Source organism: Etheostoma spectabile, unplaced genomic scaffold (assembly GCF_008692095.1).
Source record: "Etheostoma spectabile isolate EspeVRDwgs_2016 unplaced genomic scaffold, UIUC_Espe_1.0 scaffold00010809, whole genome shotgun sequence".
NCBI lineage: Eukaryota > Metazoa > Chordata > Actinopteri > Perciformes > Percidae > Etheostoma > Etheostoma spectabile.
In genome coordinates, this window is record NW_022603870.1 from 1 (window position 1) to 24,654 (window position 24,654).

At 41.9% G+C, this 24,654-nt stretch overlaps 2 protein-coding genes across 3 annotated transcripts; both read right to left on the reverse strand.

Moving 5' to 3' along the window:
* Positions 1-8: 8 nt before the first annotated feature.
* Positions 9-18,178, reverse strand: LOC116679356 (equilibrative nucleoside transporter 1). Of its 2 annotated transcripts, XM_032509023.1 has the most exons (13): positions 17,687-18,178; positions 14,492-14,573; positions 13,032-13,204; positions 9,444-9,583; positions 7,808-7,942; positions 5,193-5,290; positions 5,011-5,089; positions 4,538-4,605; positions 3,406-3,514; positions 1,762-1,847; positions 750-949; positions 489-614; positions 9-69 (listed from the first exon to the last, which is right to left on the reverse strand). In XM_032509023.1, exons 1-12 carry the CDS (start codon positions 17,710-17,712, stop codon positions 503-505), a joined length of 1,308 nt encoding a protein of 435 aa, XP_032364914.1. In that variant the 5' UTR covers positions 17,713-18,178; the 3' UTR covers positions 9-69; positions 489-502. The 2 variants fall into 2 exon arrangements, with proteins under 2 accessions (XP_032364914.1, XP_032364913.1); XM_032509022.1 differs by lacking the exon at positions 9-69 and having other exon boundaries at positions 82-614; positions 17,687-18,177.
* A 954-nt stretch (positions 18,179-19,132) lies between these two features.
* On the reverse strand, positions 19,133-24,381 carry LOC116679355 (reticulon-3; the record flags this gene model as incomplete). Its single annotated transcript, XM_032509021.1, is given in 5 exon segments — positions 19,133-19,222; positions 19,428-19,486; positions 19,679-19,725; positions 21,254-21,323; positions 24,243-24,381. Coding segments are annotated over 5 exon segments (364 nt in total), but the record flags the coding sequence as incomplete, so codon positions are not given.
* Between the last annotated feature and the right edge of the window lie 273 nt (positions 24,382-24,654).

A 24,654-nucleotide genomic window follows, 5' to 3' on the forward strand; every position in this document is an offset into this window, starting at 1 on the left:
ATGTAGTTTCCAGTTAGTCCAGTAATTCAGATGTAGTTTCCAGTTAGTCCTGTAATACAGATGTAGTTTCCAGTTAGTCCTGTAATACAGATGTAGTTTCCAGTTAGTTCAGTAATACAGATGAAGTTTCCAGTTAGTCCAGTAATGCAGATGTGGTTTACAGTTCGTCCAGTAATACAGATGTAGTTTACAGTTCGTCCAGTAATACAGATGTAGTTTCCAGTTAGTCCAGGAATGCAGATGTGGTTTCCAGTTAGTCCAGTGATACAGATGTAGTTTACAGTTCGTCCAGTAATACAGATGTAGTTTACAGTTCGTCCAGTAATACAGATGTAGTTTCCAGTTAGTCCAGGAATGCAGATGTGGTTTCCAGTTAGTCCAGTGATACAGATGTAGTTTACAGTTCGTCCAGTAATACAGATGTGGTTTCCAGTTAGTCCAGTAATACAGATGTAGTTTACAGTTCATCCAGTAATACAGATGTGGTTTCCAGTTAGTCCAGTTAAACCAGTGCTCTGAAGAGGAAGGACAGAGCGGCTCCTAAAGCCAAACCCAGAGACAGAAAGAAAGCCATGATGGCTCCAGCTGTTTCTGCTTCATGAGGCAGAACATTCCTGAAAAGGCCAGAGGGTTTTATTAGATATTATCAAGTTTATTAAAACATATATTTCATTTTTTATTCAATAGTTATTACCAAGTTGATCATTTCTTGTTGTATTTAGTGTGTTTGTTGTGTTTTTCTTTCTTACTTTGGACCAAAGCACATGCAGAGGCTGGCCAGGTAGCCATTACTGAAGGCGAAAAGGATCATGAAGAAGATGAACCAGCCGTCGTGACTGAAGAAGACGGGCAGGTGTAGACGAGGCTGAACGTTACACAACATGAAGAGGGGGAGGAAGCCGAGACGACACACAATGGCCACTGGAAGTACGAGACTGTCCTTTCCAGGCTGGAAACAGAGACAACTGATATATTAATTAATTATCAATACATACATAAGTCAAACAACATGAAGAGGGAAAGAAACATGCGAAGTACCAAATTGTCCTTTCTGGGCTTACAAACAAGGGGGATTGCACAAAACCCAGGATAAGGATTAAGCCGAGACATTACAATTATCATGGATGAATAGTCTCTCCTCCTCAGCCTGGTCGACCTAGTCTCTCCTCCTCAGCCTGACTCAACCTAGTCTCTCCTCCTCAGCCTGGTCGACCTAGTCTCTCCTCCTCAGCCTGGTCGACCTAGTCTCTCCTCCTCAGCCTGGTCGACCTAGTCTCTCCTCCTCAGCCTGGTCGACCTAGTCTCTCCTCCTCAGCCTGGTCGACCTAGTCGCTCCTCCTCAGCCTGGTCGACTTAGTCTCTCCTCCTCAGCCTGACTCAACCTAGTCTCTCCTCCTCAGCTTGGTCGACCTAGTCTCTCCTCCTCAGCCTGGTCGACCTAGTCTCTCCTCCTCAGCCTGACTCAACCTAGTCTCTCCTCCTCAGCCTGGTCGACATAGTCTCTCCTCCTCAGCCTGGTCGACCTAGTCGCTCCTCCTCAGCTTGGTCGACCTAGTCTCTCCTCCTCAGCTTGGTCGACCTAGTCTCTCCTCCTCAGCCTCACTTGACCTATTCGCTCCTCCTCAGCCTGGCTTGGCCTTCGTTAAACGCACCAAGCATACCATGCACAGATTGGACTAGTTTAAGCCTCACTTTATCAGTTATCCTACTGTTTAACCGTCTTAATTATCTAGTGTATAAATGTATTCATATTAAACTCACCCACATGCAGGCGGCCGTTAGGCTCCGGCCGGCCCAGTCACACAGGTTAAAGAGCAGAAAACAGCTGACAGGAATAAAGTACCGCTCTGTTGGAGAAGCAGTCACAGATTAAAGACAGGAAAACAGATGACTGAGACTAGATACGCTTTGATGACGTTTACCCTAGGTGTGATGATAAGTGTTATTTCAACCTGAGGCCACTAGGTATCAGTAGTGTTCTTGCATACAAAGGAGTGTCGTTGTGGTTTGGGGGTTTTGTTTGGATTCTTTTTTCTCTTTTGGTCTTGTGCTGGTGTCTCAGTTTTCTCTCCAGGCTCATGTTGTTGGTCTTGTCTTGTGTTCCCCTCAGTGTCTGTATGTTCTGTTTCCTGTTTTATTTTGAAGTCTTTTTTTGTCTCGTCTCGCCTCTAGATTTACTTCTTGTGTCTTCCCGCTCTTGTGATTACCTGATGTTTTCCACCTGATTCTTGTCACCTGCCTCTCGTTACCTCATTACCTTGTGTATATAATGTCTGTGCTTCTCTTGTCTCTTGTCAGATACTTTTGTCCTGTCCTCGAGCTCATTGCTTCATGTGCTTCCAGTTCTCTTGGACCAGTAAGTTGTCCCCTGTGTTGTTACCCTGCCTTTTTTGCCTTCCCCTGGACCTGTTTTTGTGCCCTGGATTTTGTACCTTTTGGATTTCTCTTGCTCTTGGACTCTGCCTGCTTCCTGTGTTTTTTCTTGGACTGTTCAATAAAGACTGCCTCTGGAATCCTCTCCTACCTGCCTGCCGCATTCTGCTTTTGGGTCCTCCTTCATTCAGCGTACCAACTGTTTAACTATGAAGGTAGAGGTAGAATGAGAAAGCCACAGCTAAGACAATGTAATCCACAAAGTTTTAATAAAGAAACTTTAACCCTTATGTTGTCCTTGGGTCAAATTGACTTATTTTCCTATATCAATGTTCTTTTTAATTCCCCAAAATAACATGATTGATTTCACACAACGCTCTTTGCCAAGTACAAATCTCTACTTTCATTAATTTTAGGGCGTCTTACTCAATTTTATAGCATTTGAAAACAAATGGAAGTGTTTTTGAAATAGTAGTAGTATTATATGTATGTATATATAAAGTAGTATTGGTATTAATATAAATAGTAGTAGTATTATATGTATGTATATATAAAGTAGTATTAGTATTAATATAAATAGTAGTAGTATTATATGTATTTATATATAAAGTAGTATTAGTATTAATATAAATAGTATTGAGTAAAAGTTGACATATTCCAGTCTGTGATTATCATCAACATCCATTCCTTTAATTTTAGTCTCAATAATTCCTAATTTCTGCTTTTCTAACTCAAAAATTAGGTATAATTTCCTATAAATGAGGTTTATTGACAATGAATTCAAAAAATGAAGGTAGATATAGGGATAATAAACTATGAAGGTAGGATGAATTCATTCATTCCTAATAAAGAAGCTTTAAAGACAAGAAAGGAAACAAAAGAATCTTAAATCTGATTTCATCTGATACGAGACGCTGCTGAACAGAAGAAGCTGAGAGAGGAATCACTCAAAATAATTAGAAAATATAAACTTATAAACTACTGACAGAGTGATATAAACGACATATGAATGGAGCAGAAGTGCCGCCTCACCCCAGGAGCCTCCGTCACCAAGCGTTGATCTGGTGTCGGCGGTGATGGCGGGAAACGTACCGATGGTGACGGTGAAGGTGAAACAGACAGACACAGCCAGAAGCCAGATCTGAGGGTCAAAGGTCAGGAGTCAGGGACACACATATATCTAAAGAAATTGTATACAGTATATATATCATTTTATATTAGAGCTGCAACGATTACTCAATTGATTGCGATTACTCGCTGCCTTTTAGATAATTGATTAATCTTGAAGTAATTTCCAGCTCTTTTCTGTTTGTATTGAATCAAACTGAAAATCTTTGACTTGCTATCGATTCAAACTGAATATCTTCTAGTTGATATCGTGTCAAACTGAATATCTTCTAGTTGATATCGAGTCAAACTGAATATCTTCTAGTTGATATCGTGTCAAACTGAATATCTTCTAGTTGATATCGAGTCAAACTGAATATCTTCTAGTTGATATCGAGTCAAACTGAATATCTTCTAGTTGATATAGAGTCAAACTGAATATCTTCTAGTTGATATCGAGTCAAACTGAATATCTTCTAGTTGATATTGAGTCAAACTGAATATCTTCTAGTTGATATCGAGTCAAACTGAATATCTTCTAGTTGATATCGAGTCAAACTGAATATCTTCTAGTTGATATCGAGTCAAACTGAATATCTTCTAGTTGATATCGTTTCAAACTGAATATCTTTGAGTTGATATCAAGTCACCGTGGGCTTTGGGGGACACTGATCCTCATTTTAGAGACAGAACTACTCATCCATTCATTCAGGAAACAATGTACGTGTTCATCCAAATTGAAAATAATCCCTAGTTGCATTTGTTTTATATGATATTATACTGCATTATATCATATGATACAGATATTAAAGGTAAATGTGTCTCCTGTCAACAACAACACACATTCTGCCAGTCAAACTCAGCTACAAAGAAACACTTTCAACATTTAAGAGAACCAGTCCCATGACTGATTCCTGCCTGTATGTCAGGGAGTTATGACTGTAGTCGCCATGGTTACTTGTGTTGCACATCTAGTGGTTACGTTAAATAACGGATCAATTCTCTTGGAGAAAGGCATCACCATTAATAGAAGATCACAAAAAAATCTGTCTCTGACCTTCTTAAAGATTTTGATCATGGAGACGTCCTGCTGTGTGTTCGCATCAACTGCTTCACCTTTACTCTCTGAAGAAGAAGAAGAAGAAACAACAGAAGAACATGAAGAAGAAACAGAAGAGAAGAAGGATAAGTAGAAGAAAAGGAAGAAGAAGAAGAAGAGGAAGAAGAGAGAGAAGAAGAAGAAGAAGAAGAAGAAGAAGAAGAAGAAGATTAACTTTACTTAAAGGGCAGTTCTGGAAATTGAAAGTCAATAAAAGAAAAGATTTGACTTCAGAAAACATTTATTTAATAAAACTCAATGAAGTGAAACAATTATAACTGTCAACATGAGGTCAATGAAATCATTAAATATTAAGTTGTGTGTGTGTGTGTGTGTGTGTGTGTGTGTGTGTGTGTGTGTGTGTGTGTATGTCTGTGTCTGTGTCTGTGTGTGTGTGACTAATATGAAGTTGTGTGTCAACGTGTTCGTACCGCTCTTCATCAGATTTACAGAGTTCTCTTCTTCTGGATTCTGGTTCCTGTTTCTCTGTTGATAAAACTGGAAAAACTCCTGAAAACATACACACACAACCTCAAATATGTGTGTGTCTCTGTGTCTCTGTGTCTCTGTGTGTGTCTCTAAGTGTGCTTGTGTGTGTGTGTGTGTTTGTTACCAGTCTAGGCAGCAAGATGTAGGAGATGACTGACAGAAGAATAACGACACAAGCTGTGATGAAGTAACCGAACGCTGCATCATGGAGCTCTGAGCCACCTGACGGGGGGGGGGGGGGTCATAGTTACTAATAACTATTATTATCGTTATGTATAACCCCAAGCCTAACCCTAATACAGTGGGGCTCGAACGTTTGGGCACCCCAGGTAAAAATGTTAAGGAATGTGCATAAAGAAGCCAAGAAAAGATGAAAAATCTCCAAAAGGATCAAATGACAGATTAGACATTTGTATAATATGTCACAAAAAGTTAGAATTTATTTCATCATTTACACTTTCAACATGACAGAAAACAAAAATGGCGTCTGCAAAAGTTTGGGCCCCCTGCAGAGTTTCTAGCATGCCCCCCCCCCCCCCCCCCTTGATACCTGACACGTCATGGATTGTTCTCCATCATGGTCTGGAAAGACCAGGTGATGTCAATCTTAAGGTTTTAAATGCCCAGACTCATCTGACACCCCCCCCCCCCCCATAATCAGCACCATGGCTTCTTCTAAGCAGTTGTCTAGGAAACTGAAACTGTAAATAGTTGACGCTCCCAAAGTAGGAGAAGAAGAAGAAGATAGCAAAGCATTTTCAGACGCCGATCTCCTCTGTTGGGAATGGAATTAAGAAATGGCCGTCATCAGGAACAGTGGAAGTTAAAGATCTGGAAGACCAAGAAAAATATCAGACAGAAGAGCTCGTAGGATTGGGAGAAAAGCAAGTCCAGACCCACGTTAGACCGCCCGATCCATCCAAAAAGATCTGGAGACACTGGAGTTGGTCTACACCAGTCCACTATTAAGAGGTACTCGTACAGACATGGTCTTCATGGAAGAGTCATCTGTAGAAAACCTCTTCTACGTCCTCACCACAAAAATCATGAACATATAGTATATAATATATAATAATATATAATATATAATATATATAATATAACATATATAATGCCTGATGCATTGTAGGAACAAGTTCTGTAGACCGATGAGGTTAAAGTAGAACTTTTTGGCCGAAATGAATAAAGGTACGTTTGGAGAAGAAAGGGCACAGAGCACAGTTGTATTGTAGCCAGTGACACAGGGAACATTTCACGAGTAGAAAGAAAAATAGATCCAATAACATTTCAGCTAATTTTGGAGCTAACTTGATGCCATCTGTGAAAAAGCTGAAGTTAAGGAGAGGATGGCTTCTAAACACACCTCAAAACCCACGCTGGATTACATGAAGAGGAGTAAACTGCAGGTTTTGCCATGGCCTTCCCAATCTCCTGACCTCAACATCATGTAAATCTATGGATACACCTTAAAGGAGCAGAAATCTCAAAGAACTGGAAAAGTTCTGGAAGAAGAATGGGCGAAGATACCTACAAGTAAGTAAGTAAGTAAAGTAAGTAAACTTTATTTATATAGCACCTTTCACAGGCAAGAAGGGTCACAAAGTGCTTTACATTAAAAAACAAAATAAAACAGCAACACATAATATACTAAGCCATATTGCTAGTTAAAAGCTTGTCTAAAAAGATGTGTCTTGAGGTGTTTTTTAAAAGATTCCACAGAGTCCAGGGCTCTCAAGGATAAGGGAAGAGAATTCCAGAGCCTTGGAGCCGCCACAGAAAAGGCTTGATCACCTCTGGTTTTAAAATGTGTTCTGGGGACAGTTAAAAGGTCTTGATCTGAAGACCTCAGAGAACGACCAGAAGTGTATGCGTGCAGCAGATCCTGAATGTAAACAGGGGCTTGTCCATGCAAGGCTCTATAAGTAGTGATTAAAATTTTAAAATGCACTCTAAAACCTATCGGTAGCCAATGAAGAGCCTTAAGCACCGGAGTAATATGTGATCTCCTGCTGGTCTTAGACAAAAGTCTTGCTGCTGCATTCTGATCAACTTGCAATTTGTCCATGGATGATTTGTTTAAGCAAGTGTACAGTACATTACAATAATCCAAACGTGAAGAAATAAAAGCATGAACATGCATCTCCATCTCTTTTTGAGAGACCACAGATCGGATCTTAGCAATGTTCCTGAGATGGAAAAAACAGGAACGGACCACAGATTTCACATGATTGTTAAAACACATAGATTTGTCAAAAATGACCCCCAGATTTCGCACAACATTACAATCAGAGAGTGATAAAGCCCCAATGGCCTGCCTAATCTTAGGGGTAATGCTGTCTGGGGCAAAGATCATCACCTCAGTTAACAAGAATTAAAGACTCTTGGCTGGCTACAAGAAGGGGGGGGGGTTACAAGGTATTAACTCTGCAGGGGGCCCAAACCTTTTCTGACGCCATTTTTTTTATTTTCTGTTATTTTGAAAGTGTAAATGATGGAAATAAAATCTAACTTTTTGTGACATATTATATGAATGTCTAATCCGTCATTTGATGCCTTTTGGAGATTTTTCCATCTTTTCTTTCCTCTTTATGCACATTAATACATATTTTTACCTGGGGTGTCTAAACTTTCAAGCCCCATATATAGATATTTATATATTATAGTATTGATGAAAGAAATAAATTATTATAATCATTTTATTATTATTATTATTTTATTATTATTAAAGTTATGACTTACTTGCGATGGCGCAGATCATGGCGAAGGCAGCGAAGCTTCCAGCGAGTCCCTGACCGCTCATGATGGGAGTTGTATATGAAGCTGGCAGCAACCCGGCCATCCCAAACAGACTGCCCTGGAGGACCGCTCCGAACGCTACAGACACATCAACAGACACATTGGCAGACAGACAGATAAACAGACAGGCAGAGAGATCAACAGACAGACAGAGAGACTGATCAACAGACAAACAGAGAGACTGATTTAAAAATGATAAAGCTTATAGTCAGGACATAGAATTGAATGTTGTAAGGGAGTGAGGAGTCGCAGTGTCCGCCTAACCCGGCCCACCTGCTTCTCGTCATAGTTGTCGACCCTAACCAGGGTTTGTATCCCATCCCCCACTCTGACCTTCCTGGCCCTAACCCCAACTGTTTCTCCCCCTACCCTAACCAGGGTTTGTATCCCATCCCCCACTTTGACCTTCTTGACCCTAACCCCAACTGTTTCTCCCCTACCCTAACCAGGGTTTGTATCCCATCCCCACTTTGACCTTCTTGACCCTAACTGTTTCTCCCCCTACCCTAACCAGGGTTTGTATCCCATCCCCCACTTTGACCTTCTTGACCCTAACCCCAACGTTTTCTCCCCCTACCCTAACCAGGGTTGTATCCCATCCCCCACTTTGACCTTCCTGACCCTAACCCCAACTGTTTCTCCCCCTACCCTAACCAGGGTTTGTATCCCATCCCCCACTTTGACCTTCTTGACCCTAACTGTTTCTCCCCTACCCTAACCAGGGTTTGTATCCCATCCCCCACTCTGACCTTCCTGGCCCTAACCCCAACTGTTTCTCCCCCTACCCTAACCAGGGTTTGTATCCCATCCCCCACTTTGACCTTCTTGACCCTAACCCCAACTGTTTCTCCCCCTACCCTAACCAGGGTTTGTATCCCATCCCCCACTTTGACCTTCTTGACCCTAACTGTTTCTCCCCCTACCCTAACCAGGGTTTGTATCCCATCCCCCACTTTTACCCTCCTGACTTCCTTTGACACACTGAGCTCCTCTATCTTTCCATTTATGTGCATCCATGTCCTAGAAATGTTGTTGCTAACCTAGCTCCGGGGAGTCACTCCCCGGAATCCTTTTGTTCTTTTTTCCCCAGCATGTTCCCTCGGACCGGAGAGGCTCCAGGATCGTGGTGGCAGATGTCGCCATGGTCCCGCTCCACGTTCTGCGATGCCATGTTCATCTTGCTACACTCTGCTGTGCCCAGCTGCATCCTGCTGTGCCTTGTAGTGCCCACAGTGCCCTGCTATGCCATGAACTATTACAAAGAACTGTTACAAACTACTATTCTTTCTATTTTTGTTATTTCCACTTTTATTCTAACCCCAACCGGCCCGTCAGACACCGCCTACCAAGAGCCTGGGTCTGGATCTGGGTCTGGGTCTGACAAAGGTTTCTGCCTAAAAGGAAGTTTTTCCTCGCCACTGTTGCACTGTTGCTGCTCTGGAGGAAACTACTAGAACTGCTGGGTCCTGCTCTATCTGTAAAGTGTCTAGAGATAACTCTTGTTATGAATTGATACTATAAATAAAATTGAAATTGAAATTGATTTGTCCGCGACAAACAGACTCAGACTTAGACTCACAGTTGATGATGATGATCTTCACCATGGTAACGCAGAAAAAGGGCAGCGGCTGGAAAGGAACTTTGACGAGGACAGCAGTTGCCATGAAGACAACCATGATGATGAGCAGGCTGCCCATCACTCGCAGACGCTGAGAAATACTGACACAGACAGAAGAAGCTCAACCTTTGGCTGCATTGTTCCGTGTTGATGCTCTGACATGTTGACGTGCTGACATGTTGATGGGCTGACGTGTTGATGTTCTGATGTGTTGACGTGCTGACGTGTTCACGTTCTGATGTGTTGACGTGCTGACGTGTTGAGGATCTGAAGTGTTGACATGTTGACGTGTTGAGGTTCTGACGTGCTAACATGTTGACGTTCTGGACTAATGACGTGCTGACATGTTGACATTATGACGTGTTGATGACGTGTTGATGTGCTGACGTGTTGACGTTGTGACGTGTTGGCGTGCTGTCGTGTTAGCGTGCTGACATGTTGACTTGCTGGCGTGTTGTGGTAAGCGTATCTGACTCATGTCTGTTTCCGGTGCTTGTGTGTTGGTAGCATGTTGGTAGCATGTTGTTTTTGTGTTGGTAGCATGTTGCTTGTGTGTTGGTATCATATTGGTAGAGTGTTTCTTGTGTGTTGGTAGAGTGTTGTTTGTGTGTGATGTGCTGACGTCTTGAGGTTCTGACGTGTTGAGGTTCTGACGTGTTGACACTCTGTGCTGGCGTGTTGACGTGCTGATGTGCTTACATGTTGACACTCTCTAACGTGCTGACATGTTGACGTGCTGACGTGCTGGCGTGCTGACGTGTTGACTTGCTTACGTGGTGATGTGTTGACGTACTGACGTGTTGATGTGCTGATGTGTTGACGTACTGACATGTTGACTTGCTGACGTGTTGACATGCTGGCTTGTTGCGGTAAGCGTGTCTGACTCATGTCTGTTTCTGGTACTTGTGTGTTGGTTGCTTGTTGGTAGCATGTTGCTTGTGTGTTGCCAACATGTTGGTAGCGTGTTACTTGTTTGTTAGTAGCATGTTGCTTGTGTGTTGGTAGCGTGTTGGTAGAGTGTTGCTCATGTGTTGGTAGCATGTTGTTTGTGTGTTGTTAGCATGTTGCTTGTGTGTTGGTAGCATGTTGCTTGTGTGTTGGTAGCTTGTTGCATGTGTTGTTAGCTTGTTGCTTGTGTGTTGGCTGTGTGTTGGTAGCATGTTTCTTGTGTGTTGGTAGCGTGTTTCTTGTGTATCAAACAGAACAAACTGTAAAGATAGCAACATGTATCACACAAAACAAACTAAAGATGGCAACATGTATCAAACAGAACAAACTGTAAAGATAGCAACATTTATCACACAGAACACACTAAAGATAGCAACATGTATCAGACAGAACAAACTGTAAAGATAGCAACATGTATCACACAGAACACTCTAAAGATAGCATCATGTATCACACAGAACACACTAAAGATAGCAGCATGTATCAGACCGAACAAACTGTAAAGATAGCAACATGTATCACACAGAACACACTAAAGATAGTAACATGTATCACACAGAACACACTAAAGATGGCAGCATGTATCACACAGAACACACTAAAGATAGCATCATGTATCACACAGAACACACTAAAGATAGCAGCATGTATCAGACCGAACAAACTGTAAAGATAGCAACATGTATCACACAGAACACACTAAAGATAGTAACATGTATCACACAGAACACACTAAAGATAGCAGCATGTATCACACAGAACACACTAAAGATGGCAGCATGTATCACACAGAACACACTAAAGATGGCAGCATGTATCACACAGAACACACTAAAGATAGCAGCATGTATCACACAGAACAAACTGTAAAGATAGCAACATGTATCACACAGAACACACTAAAGATAGCAACATGTATCAGACAGAACAAACTGTAAAGATAGCAACATGTATCACACAGAACACTCTAAAGATAGCATCATGTATCAAACAGAACAAATTGTAAAGATAGCAACATGTATCACACAGAACACACTAAAGATAGCAGCATGTATCACACAGAACACACTAAAGATAGCAGCATGTATCACACAGAACACACTAAAGATAGCAGCATGTATCACTCAGAACACACTAAAGATAGCAACATGTATCACACAGAACAAACTGTAAAGATAGCAACATTTATCACACAGAACACACTAAAGATAGCAACATGTATCAGACAGAACAAACTGTAAAGATAGCAACATGTATCACACAGAACACTCTAAAGATAGCATCATGTATCACACAGAACACACTAAAGATAGCAGCATGTATCAGACCGAACAAACTGTAAAGATAGCAACATGTATCACACAGAACACACTAAAGATAGTAACATGTATCACACAGAACACACTAAAGATGGCAGCATGTATCACACAGAACACACTAAAGATAGCATCATGTATCACACAGAACACACTAAAGATAGCAGCATGTATCAGACCGAACAAACTGTAAAGATAGCAACATGTATCACACAGAACACACTAAAGATAGTAACATGTATCACACAGAACACACTAAAGATAGCAGCATGTATCACACAGAACACACTAAAGATGGCAGCATGTATCACACAGAACACACTAAAGATGGCAGCATGTATCACACAACACACTAAAGATAGCAGCATGTATCACACAGAACAAACTGTAAAGATAGCAACATGTATCACACAGAACACACTAAAGATAGCAACATGTATCAGACAGAACAAACTGTAAAGATAGCAACATGTATCACACAGAACACTCTAAAGATAGCATCATGTATCAAACAGAACAAATTGTAAAGATAGCAACATGTATCACACAGAACACACTAAAGATAGCAGCATGTATCACACAGAACACACTAAAGATAGCAGCATGTATCACACAGAACACACTAAAGATAGCAGCATGTATCACTCAGAACACACTAAAGATAGCAGCATGTATCACACAGAACACACTAAAGATAGCAACATTTATCACTCAGAACAAACTAAAGATAGCAACATGTATCACACAGGATGTCTTTTTTCAGGACATTGAAAGTCCAGTTCAAACCAAAGATTCTGGCCAAGACGAGTGTAAACTGTAGACTTCGGTATACAGCCTTCTGGAAACTTCTTACCAATAAGAGGACACGTTGTATATCTGCATAGAAAGCCTCACTGTACAGCCGTTCTGACGTGTTGTAGCTGGATATCATTTAAATATGAATGAGGATTGAGAGCTGCATTTCCAGTAGAGATGAACAGGTTTGATTTCTCTTCAGTCCCTTTCCACCACATACGCTGCTCATCGAGCATGGAAATAAAATGGAGTATTGATCATTTTATTTCTATAGTCTTTTGCTGACTTGACTAGCTGACCTTTCTGTTGAAACCGGTGCTGGATCCCCCTAAAGGTTATCCCAGACCTACCCAACAATCTCAATGACTTGTCAAATGTCCCTCAGGACTAGTTTACCCTCTAATTCACCCTTCCTTGTTGATTTATGTGTGATGTTGGACTCTTCTTCATTGGTTTTGGTGTGTTGTTGGTGTTGTGTTGCAGTACTCACAGTGAGTGCAGGAAGGAGTTGAGGCAGGTGCAAAGGAGCAGCGGCAGCATGGCGCACAGCGTCATCACGTTGTTGAATTTAGCCTCCAGAGGGCTGCGATGCTCACCTTCTGCTTCTGTCTGATTGGCTGAATATTCGACCACTGACGAGTCCTTCAGACGGCTGGTAAAGTACTAAAGACATAGACACAACCATTTTGTTATTCTGTTTCTATTGAGACTCTAACAATACATTGGCTGACTTCCTATGTGTGGCTCTCAGCTCTGCGCCCATTGGTTCCTCTCATCGTTCTGTAGATACTTCACTCACCGTCAGTTTGGGACGGACATGTTGAATGATTGGTTGGCTACGTTGTTGGACGTGCTGCCGTTTACGGTAAGTATTGTCTCACTTCCAGTGTCACAGGGTTACAGATGCCAGTTTGTGCTCTATCAGACACATACTCAACTCTTTGTTATTCTTTCATTTAGTGGCTATTTGCCTGGTTCGTCTGACATTTGTTAGAACATTGTTAGCTACTTTAGCTTAGCCATTAGCATTGACTAACTCCTGTCCCTCTCCTGTTCTCTCTTGCTCTGTGTGTCAGATGTTTAGCTATTCCTCTGCCTCCTTTAGTGATGACGCTACATGTAATAAATTTATAAATGGAGTCTATTTGCTGCCCTGGAGGCGGGGCTTAGTGAGTTTGAGGCACCATGGAATCAGGATCATATGCTTATGGAGCAAGCCAGCGCCCCGTAGCTGGTGGGAACCAACATACTGCAGCTTCTGTTAGCAGCCCCCCGGCAGACCCCGAGCAGCCGGGCGAGTGGGTGACTGTCTGAAAGAAGTGTAGCGCTATCTCTAAACCGGGGAGCTCACATGGCGGCGGACACTTTAAATCGGAGCCTGTAGCTGGGTTAGGGTTAGGTATTTTTAGCGGTTTGCAACTTAAAAGCTGATGAAGGGTTGTCCAGAGACAACTCTCTCCAGTGTTTTTAATTTGTACTGCAGTAACAATTTTAAACACTAGTATTACATATTGTTCCTTTAGAATAATTAAACAGGTGAATTATATAAAAATGCAGTTGTCACAAAAACTTAAAAAAAAAAAATCTTTAGAAACTAAAACGGTTGTCTTGTCCAAGGCTGTAAACATGTTGAATTGTCCTTTAAAGATGTTCTTACGGGGAACGATGCTCGAGGAACTGCAGTTGGCTGCAGAGTTACCACTTCAATAACACACATGGGACACATTAATATGTTATATCATACTGAGATATCATTATATCTGAAATTAAATGAAAAAACGCATCACCTGACACAGGCTAGCATTATCTGATACAGTATCAGGACAGTCCCTTACACTGGACTGCTGTTTCAGTTTTCATTCAATATAATTCCCCATCCTTCAAAATAAAAGCTGGGTTAGAGCAGAAGGTGGTGTGTAGGTGGAGCACAGAAAGGACGTGATGTCATACCATGGTAGCCGTCATGAAGAAGTTCCAGGGCAGCAGCGTTCCCAAACCAAGCATGAAGAATATCAGCCAGACACCAAAATACCTGCAGAAAGACAATTTCATAGTAAAATCATAATTATTTTTTTTATGAAAGTGGCTGCTTATTGTTAAGGTTTCACTTCGCTCTCTCATCCCTTTCTTGTGTTCCCAAGTGTTCCCCTCCCTGCTGTTTCTGTCAGTCTTGTCTGTTTAGTTGCGCGCCACCAAGGGCCGTGCGGCCTTCTCGGCCAAGTTCCTCTTCACGGCCATCGCCACTCTGGTGTCCTACGTGCCCAAGAGGCACACAGGGGTCGAGCGGGTCAGCGCCGGCAGGCAAGCCAAACCTGACATCACCCTCTACTACAACAGCACCAAGGGAGGCGTGGACAATCTGGACAAGCTCGTGGGCACGTACAGCTGCCGCAGGAAGACGGCGCGCTGGCCCCTCGCGCTGTTCCACAACGTCCTCAACGTGTCTGCCTACAACGCCTTTGTGCTGTGATGAGAGCTCAGGCCCGAGTGGATGCGCGGCTAAACAGGAGGAGGGCGTTTCTGGAACAGCTGGGAAGAAGCTTGTGACTCCACTCATCGAGAGACGACGGCATCTGCCTCGCACAGAGGCCAACAGCAGACGGGAGCAGGCGTTCGGCGAGGCCGAGAGAACCGCAACGACGATAACGAAGGTGCCTATATATATATATATATATATATACATATATATATGTATATATATATATATTAAAATATAATAATTAAAATGAGGGAGCATAAGTGTACAGTTTTGATACCTTTCAGTCGGGTTTCCGACCACACCACAGCACTGAGACGGCTCTCGTCAAAGTTTTTAATGACACCCACCTTAACACAGATAGTGGCAAAATTTCAATCTTTGTTTTACTTGATCTCAGTGCTGCATTTGACACGGTCGACCACGACATATTACTAGACCGATTGGAAAACTGGGTAGGACTTTCTGGCTCAGTACTAAACTGGTTTGATGCCTACTTACAGAATAGGGATTACTTTGTGTCAATAGGTAATTATACATCTGAGCATACAAATATGACGTGCGGAGTTCCCCAAGGCTCTATTCTGGGGCCTCTTCTGTTTAACATCTACATGCTCCCACTGGCCCAGATTATGGAGAACAACAAAATAAGTTACCATAGTTATGCGGATGACACATAACCTTATCGCCAGGGGACTATAGTCCAATACAAAAACTGACTAAGTGCATCAAACAAATTAATGGCTGGATGTGCCAGAACTTTCTGAAATTAAATGAAGGAAAAACTGAGGTGGTTGTTTTTGGAGCAAAAGAGGAACGATTAAAAGTCTGCGCTCAGCTTCAAACAACAATGTTAAAAACAACAATGTTAAAAACATCAATGTTAAAAACAACAGACAAAGCCAGAAATCTTGGTGTAGTCATGGACTCAGACCTGAACTTTAACAGCCACATTAAGACAATTGCAAAGTCAGCCTACTATCACCTTAAAAATATATCAAGAGTTAAAGGACTTATGTGTCAACAGGACTTGGAAAGACTGGTCCATGCTTTCATCTTCAGTAGACTGGACTACTGTAACGATGTCTTTACAGGTCTCCTTAAAAAATGAATCAGACAGCTGCAGCTTATTCAGAATGCTGCTGCTTGAGTCCTCACTAAGACCAAGAGACTGGATCACATCACTCCAGTCCTCACTAAGACCAAGAGACTGGATCACATCACTCCAGTTCTGAAGTCTTTACACTGGCTTCCTGTGTCTCAAAGAATTGATTTAAAAGTACTTTTGCTAGTTTATAAATCACTTAACAGTTTAGGTTCAAAATACATTTCTTTTTTAAGATTATTTTTTGGGTATTTTAGGCCTTTAATTTGACAGGACAGTTGAAGATATGGAAGGGGAGAGAGAGGGGGAGTGACATGCAGCAAAAGGCCGCAGGTTGGATTCGAACCCGGGCCGGCTGCGTCGAGGAGTAAACCTCTATTCACGGGCACCCGCTCTACCAACTGAGCTATCCGGGTGCCCTCAAAATACATTTCTGATCTGCTACTACACTATGACCCCCCCAGACCTCTCAGGTCATCTGGGACAGGTCTGCTACTACACTATGACCCCCCCAGACCTCTCAGGTCATCTGGGACAGGTCTGCTACTACACTATGACCCCCCCAGACCTCTCAGGTCATCTGGGACAGGTCTGCTACTACACTATGACCCCCCCAGACCTCTCAGGTCATCTGGGACAGGTCTACTACTACACTATGACCCCCCAGACCTCTCAGGTCATCTGGGACAGGTCTACATTCTGTCCCCAGAGTCAGAACTAAACAGGGTGAAGCAGCTTTCAGTTTCTATGCTCCTCATATCTGGAATAAACTCCCAGAAACCTGCAGATCCGCTGCTACTCTCAGTTCTTTAAATCAAGGCTGAAGACCTTTCTTTTTGATGCTGCCTTTCTTTAAATGAATGCTCATTTCTTTAAATTTCTTATGCTGCACTGTAACTTTCATTCTTGTGTTTTATGTGTCCTAATGTTAATACAGAGATAGTCAGAGATAGTTAGATAATTAATACAGAGAAAGTCAGAGAAAGTCAGATAATACAAGGAAAGTCAGAGAAAGTCAGAGAAAGTCACTCCTATTTTGTTTTTAACTGTCTATTCAAATGTTTTATCGGTTTTTATTGCTTATGATTTTTAACTGTTTGTACTTGTGTTTTATCTGTTTTAATGATTTTGTGTAAAGCACTTTGAATCGCCCTGTTGCTGAAATGTGCTCTACAGATAAAGCTGCCTTGCCTTGCCTTACATACCCCTATGTTAAATTCCCATAAAGGTAGATTTTTACTATTAAAGGCCAGTTATTTATTCATACCAATAAATCACATGAATCATAATATAATAATATCATAATGTAGAGGTCATTATCACGCAGGACACACAAAACCATTCAAGGACTAATAAATCACATAAATCATAAAGATCATACAAATTGTTATCATTTTTTAAATAAACACTGTCTCTACCCTGTTAAGCGACTTTGAGCTCGGGAAAAGCGCTATACAAATTCAATTTATTATTATTATTATTAAATCATATGATCATATAGGTCATAATGTAATCACATGTACGCTGAGAATATTAAATTCAGTTAAAAGTTGGTTTGACTCACTTGTCTCTCGGGGAGCTGACGGCCATTTTCCTCTGATCAGCTGATCAAATTGAGAAGTTCTGCAGATGTTTTGCCGATGTTCTGCAGATGTGTTCGGCGTCAGTCAGAATGTGAAACTCGTTGACAACCAGCTGCTCTCTCTCTCTCTCTCTCTCTCTCCCTCTCCCTCTGTTGCTCTCTTTGTGTCTGTCTGTCTGTCTCTCTCTCTCTCTCTGTCTGTTTCTCTCTCTCTGTCTCTCTGTCTCTCTCTTAAAGTCTTTTCTAACTCGTCAGCTGTCAGGCGTCCTGTTCATAGCAGTCTCTTTGCGTCTTTCTGTCCAGTCAGTTGTGAAACACCTCTTCCTGTCTCAGTCACTTTTTTTAGAATCCTGCTTCCTCTCTCTCCTGTGGTTGGTCTCTTCTTTCTGCCGTTTCAGCAGAATCAGTTTTTCAGCCGCCATTGACCTTTAACGTCTGATATCAGTTCAGTGGACTTTGTTCGTGTGTAGATGGAGACGATGTGATAACAACAGTGCCACATGGAGAAAATCTTTTCAATAATTCTTGGCAGATTCAAAGGAAACAAAGGATTTATGATTTATGATATTAAATGTCACACAGAGGTGGAATAAACCGTTTGTCTCCTGTTACTTTGAATAAAGTTTTTTGTCCCTATCTGCACATTGACTTGTTTCACCTCTATCTAATAACAGGTTCAACTCATTGGACTCAGTTGGGTTTCATAAAACTAAAGAAAACACAGTACTTCTCTGTATGTACTGTGTGGAAGTACGGTGTACACACAGTGTGTACACCGTACTTCCACACTCTCTGTCTAATAACAGACAGAACTAGTCCTGCAGCATTGGCAGTTTGAGTCAGTATCTGTAATAAAAAGACATTTTACAATAGTAAATCAATAATTAACAGCAGATCAATATCATCTGATTATGACTCATTAATGAGAGGGTGAGGCTTCGCGGTGCGTTCCCTCTGCTCTAAAAACGGGGTCTGTTATCTGAAGTCTTCATTTCATAAGACTTTAATTTATAAGTCTTTATTTCATAAATATTTATTTAATAAGTCTTTATTTTATAAGTCTTTTCTGGTGCTTAGTTAGTTAAGTTTAACCCAAAACAGGAGGTAATGTGACATGAGAGGGTTAGGGTTAGTTAAGTCTAACCCTAACCCCTAACCCAAAACAGGAGGTAATGTGATATGAGAGGGTTAGGGGTAGTTAAGTCTAACCTTAACCCAAAACCGGAGGTAATGTGATGTGAGAGGGTCAGGGTTAGTTAAGTCCAACCCTAGGGTTAGTTAAATCTAACCCTAACCCCTAACCCTAAACAGACATGTGACATGAGAGGGCAGATACTGTGAACTCTTCTTTTAATGTTGAGAAACAAATTGAATAAAACAAACACCCAATTTCACTGCAGTTTTCTTATCAGTCAACAGCTGATTCGCTTACAGACGGACCAATCAGACCATAGTGTGGGGTCAGCTGGTCACTCAGCTTTGGATCTTCTCACAGCACCAGGTAACCTGTCCTGCACCCTGAAACACACACACACACACACACACACAAAGAGAGGCACAAACACACACACACACACACACGCAGAGACACATACAGACACAAACACAAAGACACACACACAGACAGAGACACACTCTGTTAGGGTGGAGGAGCTACATCCGCAGCCTGGAACCCAGAGACTGTGTAAGACCCCCAACGCCCCCAAATCTGATGGGAACTTACTTTTGTAGCATCTCCTCCACTCTGGACCGGATCAGTGCAGTGTACTGATCAATCTGTGTCTACACGCACACACACACAGACACACAGACAAACACACACACTCACACACACACACAGACAGACAGACAGACAGACAGTAAATATATATATATATATATAAAATAGTAGTAAATATATAATATATAAACACAAGACAAAGACAATGCTGACAGAAGGTCAGTTAAAAAAAATTAATGACTTGTTTGCTGTACCTTCTTCTTCTGGTAGAGGAGCGGAGTGCTGAAGAAAATAATGTCCGCTGGAAACAAGAGAAGATGATCAGGGTCAGTTTGGCTTAGTTAGAACCGGTTAGTTAGGATTAATTTGAACAGGTTAGTTAGGGTTAGTTAGAACAGGTTAGTTTGGGTTAGTTAGAACAGGTCGGTTGGGGTTAGTCAGGGAACCATCACCTTATCGTGGTGGAGAGGTTTGTGTGTCCCTATGAACCTAAGGGCTGTGTTGTCTGGAGCTTTGTGCTCCTGGTTGGGTCTCCCATGGCAAAGTGGTGGGTTAGACTTAACTAACCCTAACCCCTCAGGCGAGGGGCCAGACAAAGAATGGTTCAAAGATCCTATGGAAAAGCGAGGAAGGGATCGAGGGACCCTTCCTGGAGGAAGCCCGGGGCCCCCGTCTGGAGCCAGATTGGTTGTCTGTTGTTGAAATTCTGTGCTAGGATTGTCCATCACAAACACCATGTTCGAACATAGGGATGCTCATAAGTGTATGTGGCACCAGAGCACCCTAGGCAAAAGGTCAATGATCAATTTTACAATCGTTTTATCTGATCTGAGGCCGTATATTCTGGACACTCGGGTGAAGAGAGGGGCAGAGCTGTCAACTGATCACCATCTGGTGGTGAGTTGGGTCAGGGGGTGGAGGAGGACTCTGGACAGACCTGGTAAGCCCAAACGGGTAGTGTGGGTAAATTGTTAACGTCTGGAGGAATTTCCACTCACACCTCCGGCGGAGCTTTTCGTGCATCCCAGTGGAGGCTGGGGACATTGAACCTGAGTGGACAATGTTTATATCTCCAACCTGGGCTGGGAACATTTAGCTGGTTAATGTGGCTCGGGAAAGGGAAGTATGGGGTCCCCTGCTGGAGCTGCTGCCCCCGCGACCCGACACCGGATAAGTGGATGAAAATGGACAGATGAACAAGTTAGTTTGGGTTAGGGTTAGTTGGAATAGGTCAGTTTGGGTTAGTTGGAACAAGTCAGTTTGGGTTAGTTGGAACAAATCAGTTTAAGTCAGTTAGGGTTAGTTGGAACAGGTTAGTTTGGGTTAGTTGGAACAGGTCAGTTTGGGTTAACACCTCCTGTACAGTCAGGACAGGTTAGTCAGGGTTAGTTAGAACAGGTCGGTTAGGGTTAGGGTTAGTCAGGACAGGTCAGTTTGGGTTAGTTAGAACAGGTCGGTTAGGGTTAGGGTTAGTCAGGACAGGTCAGTTTGGGTTAGTTAGAACAGGTCGGTTAGGGTTAGGGTTAGTCAGGACAGGTCAGTTTGGGTTAGTTAGAACAGGTCAGTTTGGGTTAACACCTCCTGTACAGTCAGGACAGGTTAGTCAGGGTTAGTTAGAACAGGTCGGTTAGGGTTAGGGTTAGTCAGGACAGGTCAGTTTGGGTTAGTTAGAACAGGTCGGTTAGGGTTAGGGTTAGTCAGGATAGGTCAGTTTGGGTTAGTTAGAACAGGTCGGTTAGGGTTAGGGTTAGTCAGGACAGGTCAGTTTGGGTTAGTTAGAACAGTCAGTTTGGGTTTCAGATTAAATTCAACGAGCCAGAGGGACGCACCGAGGATCAGGATGGAGACTCCGTTGAAGATTGCTCCGACATACGTCATCATCCACATGACCGCAGCCAGCTGAAACATGAAGAAGAAAACACAGCTGAAACACGAAGAAAACACACAGCTGAAACATGAAGAAAACACACATCTGAAACGTGAAGAAGAAAACACAGCTGAAACATGAAGAAAACACACAGCTGAAACATGAAGAAGAAAACACAGCTGAAACATGAAGAAAACAAAACACAGCTGAAACATGAAGAAAAAAACACAGCTGAAACATAAAGAAAACAAAACACAGCTGAAACATGTAGAAAACACACAGCTGGAAAATGAAGAAAACACACAGCTGAAACATGAAGAATAAAACACAGCTGAAACATGAAGAAAACACAGCTGAAACATGAAGAAAAGACAGCTGAAACATGTAGAAAACACAGCTGAAACATGAAGAAAACACAGCTGAAACATGAAGAAAAGACAGCTGAAACCTGAAGAAAACACACAGCTGGAAAATGAAGAAAACACACAGCTGAAACATGAAGAATAAAACACAGCTGAAACATGAAGAAAACAGCTGAAACATGAAGAAAAGACAGCTGGAACATAGAGAAAACACACAGCTGAAACATGAATAAAACACAGCTGAAACATGAAGAAAACACAGCTGCAACATGAAGAAAACACACAGCTGAAACAAAGAAAACACACAGCTGAAACATGAAGAAAACACAGCTGAAACATGAAGAAAACACACAGCTGAAACATGAAGAAAACACAGCTGAAACATGAAGAAAACACACAGCTGAAACATGAAGAAAAGACAGCTGAAACATAAAGAAAACCCACAGCTGAAACATGAAGAAAACAGCTGCAACATGAAGAAAACACACAGCTGAAACAAAGAAAACACACAGCGGATACATGAAGAAAACACAGCTGAAACATGAAGAAAACACAGCTGAAACATGAAGAAAACACACAGCTGAAACATGAAGAAAACACACAGCTGAAACATGAAGAAAACCCACAGCTGAAAAAAAGAAAACACACAGCTGAAACATGAAGAAAACACAGCTGAAAGCTGAAACAGGAAGACAAAAAAACAGCTGAAACATGAAAACAAAAATACAGCTGAAACATGAAGAAAACACACAGCTGGAACATGAAGAAAACACACAGCTGAAACATGAAGAAAACACACAGCTGAAACATGAAGAAAACACACAGCTGAAACATGAAGAAAACACAGCTGAAACATGAAGAAAACACACAGCTGGAACATGAAGAAAACACACAGCTGAAACATGAAGAAAACACACAGCTAAAACATGAAGAAAACACACAGCTGAAACATGAAGAAAACACACAGCTGAAACATGAAGAAAACACACAGCTGGAACATGAAGAAAACACACAGCTGAAACATGAAGAAAACACACAGCTGAAACATGAAGAAAACACACAGCTGGAACATGAAGAAAACACACAGCTGAAACATGAAGAAAACACAGCTGGAACATGAAGAAAACACACAGCTGGAACATGAAGAAAACACACAGCTGAAACATGAAGAAAACACGGCTGGAACATGAAGAAAACACACAGCTGGAACATGAAGAAAACACACAGCTGAAACATGAAGAAAACACAGCTGGAACATGAAGAAAAAACAGCTGGAACATGAAGAAAACACACAGCTGAAACATGAAGAAAACACACAGCTGGAACATGAAGAAAACACACAGCTGGAACATGAAGAAAACACACAGCTGGAACATGAAGAAAACACACAGCTGAAACATGAAGAAAAAACAGCTGGAACATGAAGAAAACACACAGCTGAAACATGAAGAAAACACACAGCTGGAACATGAAGAAAACACACAGCTGGAACATGAAGAAAACACACAGCTGGAACATGAAGAAAACACAGCTGGAACATGAAGAAAACACACAGCTGAAACATGAAGAAAACACAGCTGGAACATGAAGAAAACACACAGCTGGAACATGAAGAAAACACAGCTGGAACATGAAGAAAACACACAGCTGGAACATGAAGAAAACACACAGCTGGAACATGAAGAAAACACACAGCTGAAACATGAAGAAAACACAGCTGGAACATGAAGAAAACACACAGCTGAAACATGAAGAAAACACAGCTGGAACATGAAGAAAACACACAGCTGGAACATGAAGAAAACACGGCTGGAACATGAAGAAAACACACAGCTGGAACATGAAGAAAACACACACTTGAAGATGACGTGGTCTCGTGGATTTTTGATTTTCTTAGCTGTCAGAGTCGGTACGTCACTCTCTGACAAAATGCCCACTCACACAGGATCTCCACAGGATGGGTCTTATCTTCTCCGATGTTCCTCCTGTACGCTAACTCCTGCACCAGCACGTTCCCTAACAGGCACTTTATGAAGTACTCAGATGATACCGCCCTGGTTGGTCTCCTAGACGACCAGGAAGAGGAGCATGGGCCAGGTCTGGACTTTTTTACTGATTGGTGTGAGAAGTCAAACCTTATCTGAAATACCTCTAAAACAAAGGAGATGTTAATTGAATTTAGGAAAGCTCATTCCCCTAACCAGATCCAGGCTCTCCTATGTTCCGCAGACCATCAAACTCCTTAATAACGAAGGTCCTATAAAATAATAGGTAGATTTGGTTTATTTATTTCTCTTTCTCCCAGCTGGTCTGGAACTTTGACACCCCCCATAGTGCTTTGGCCTACGTTATGAATGGCAACATGTACATGTTATGGTTTTTCTTCTTCCTTGCCTTGTCCTTGCTTTGTCTGTCCTAATGTTTTAAATACCATGTGATATGATTTTACTGCAACATAATTTCCCCATGGGGACAATAAACATGAACAAATTAATGAGTTGTCCCCCTCATTGGATGACATGATGTGGTGTTGATAAAGCTTTGTGACTGTGAAGCATTAGCATTAGCTGCATGCTAGCAGTTTGTAACCTTGAGAGAGTCGAACATGTCTTCCACCAGCAGCAGCTTCCTCATCTGATCGGAGGACCGGTTAAGGAGGGCCAGAGACCGGTTCACGAGCAGGCGGACGGATTCCGGGGACACGGAGATGTCCCTGTCCAGCAGAGACCTGGGGGACAGATATATATATATATATATATATATATATATATATATATATATATATGTATATATATATATGCACACACACACACACACACAGGCCAGAGGTCTGACCCACCTTCTCATTCAATGAGATTCCTTTTTCTTCAGGACTATTTCCATTGGAGATCATCTCTGAAGCATCAGAACTAGGAATGAACACATGAGGAATTATGGACTCAACAACAAAGTAGAAATAACTGACAACAAGTCTTATATTCTAGTTTCTTCAGAGTACCCC

What these genes read in the sequence shown, in the direction of transcription:
- LOC116679356 (XM_032509023.1), bottom strand. Translation starts at nt 17,712, where the DNA reads ATGGCCGTCAGCTCCCCGAGAGACAA. An exon ending in TGTAAATCTGATGAAGAGCG is followed by an intron (nt 4,606 to 5,010) that starts GTACGAACACGT and finishes CTTCTTCTTCAG; the next exon opens with AGAGTAAAGGTGAAGCAGTT. An exon ending in TGGTGACGGAGGCTCCTGGG is followed by an intron (nt 1,848 to 3,405) that starts GTGAGGCGGCAC and finishes CTTCTCCAACAG; the next exon opens with AGCGGTACTTTATTCCTGTC.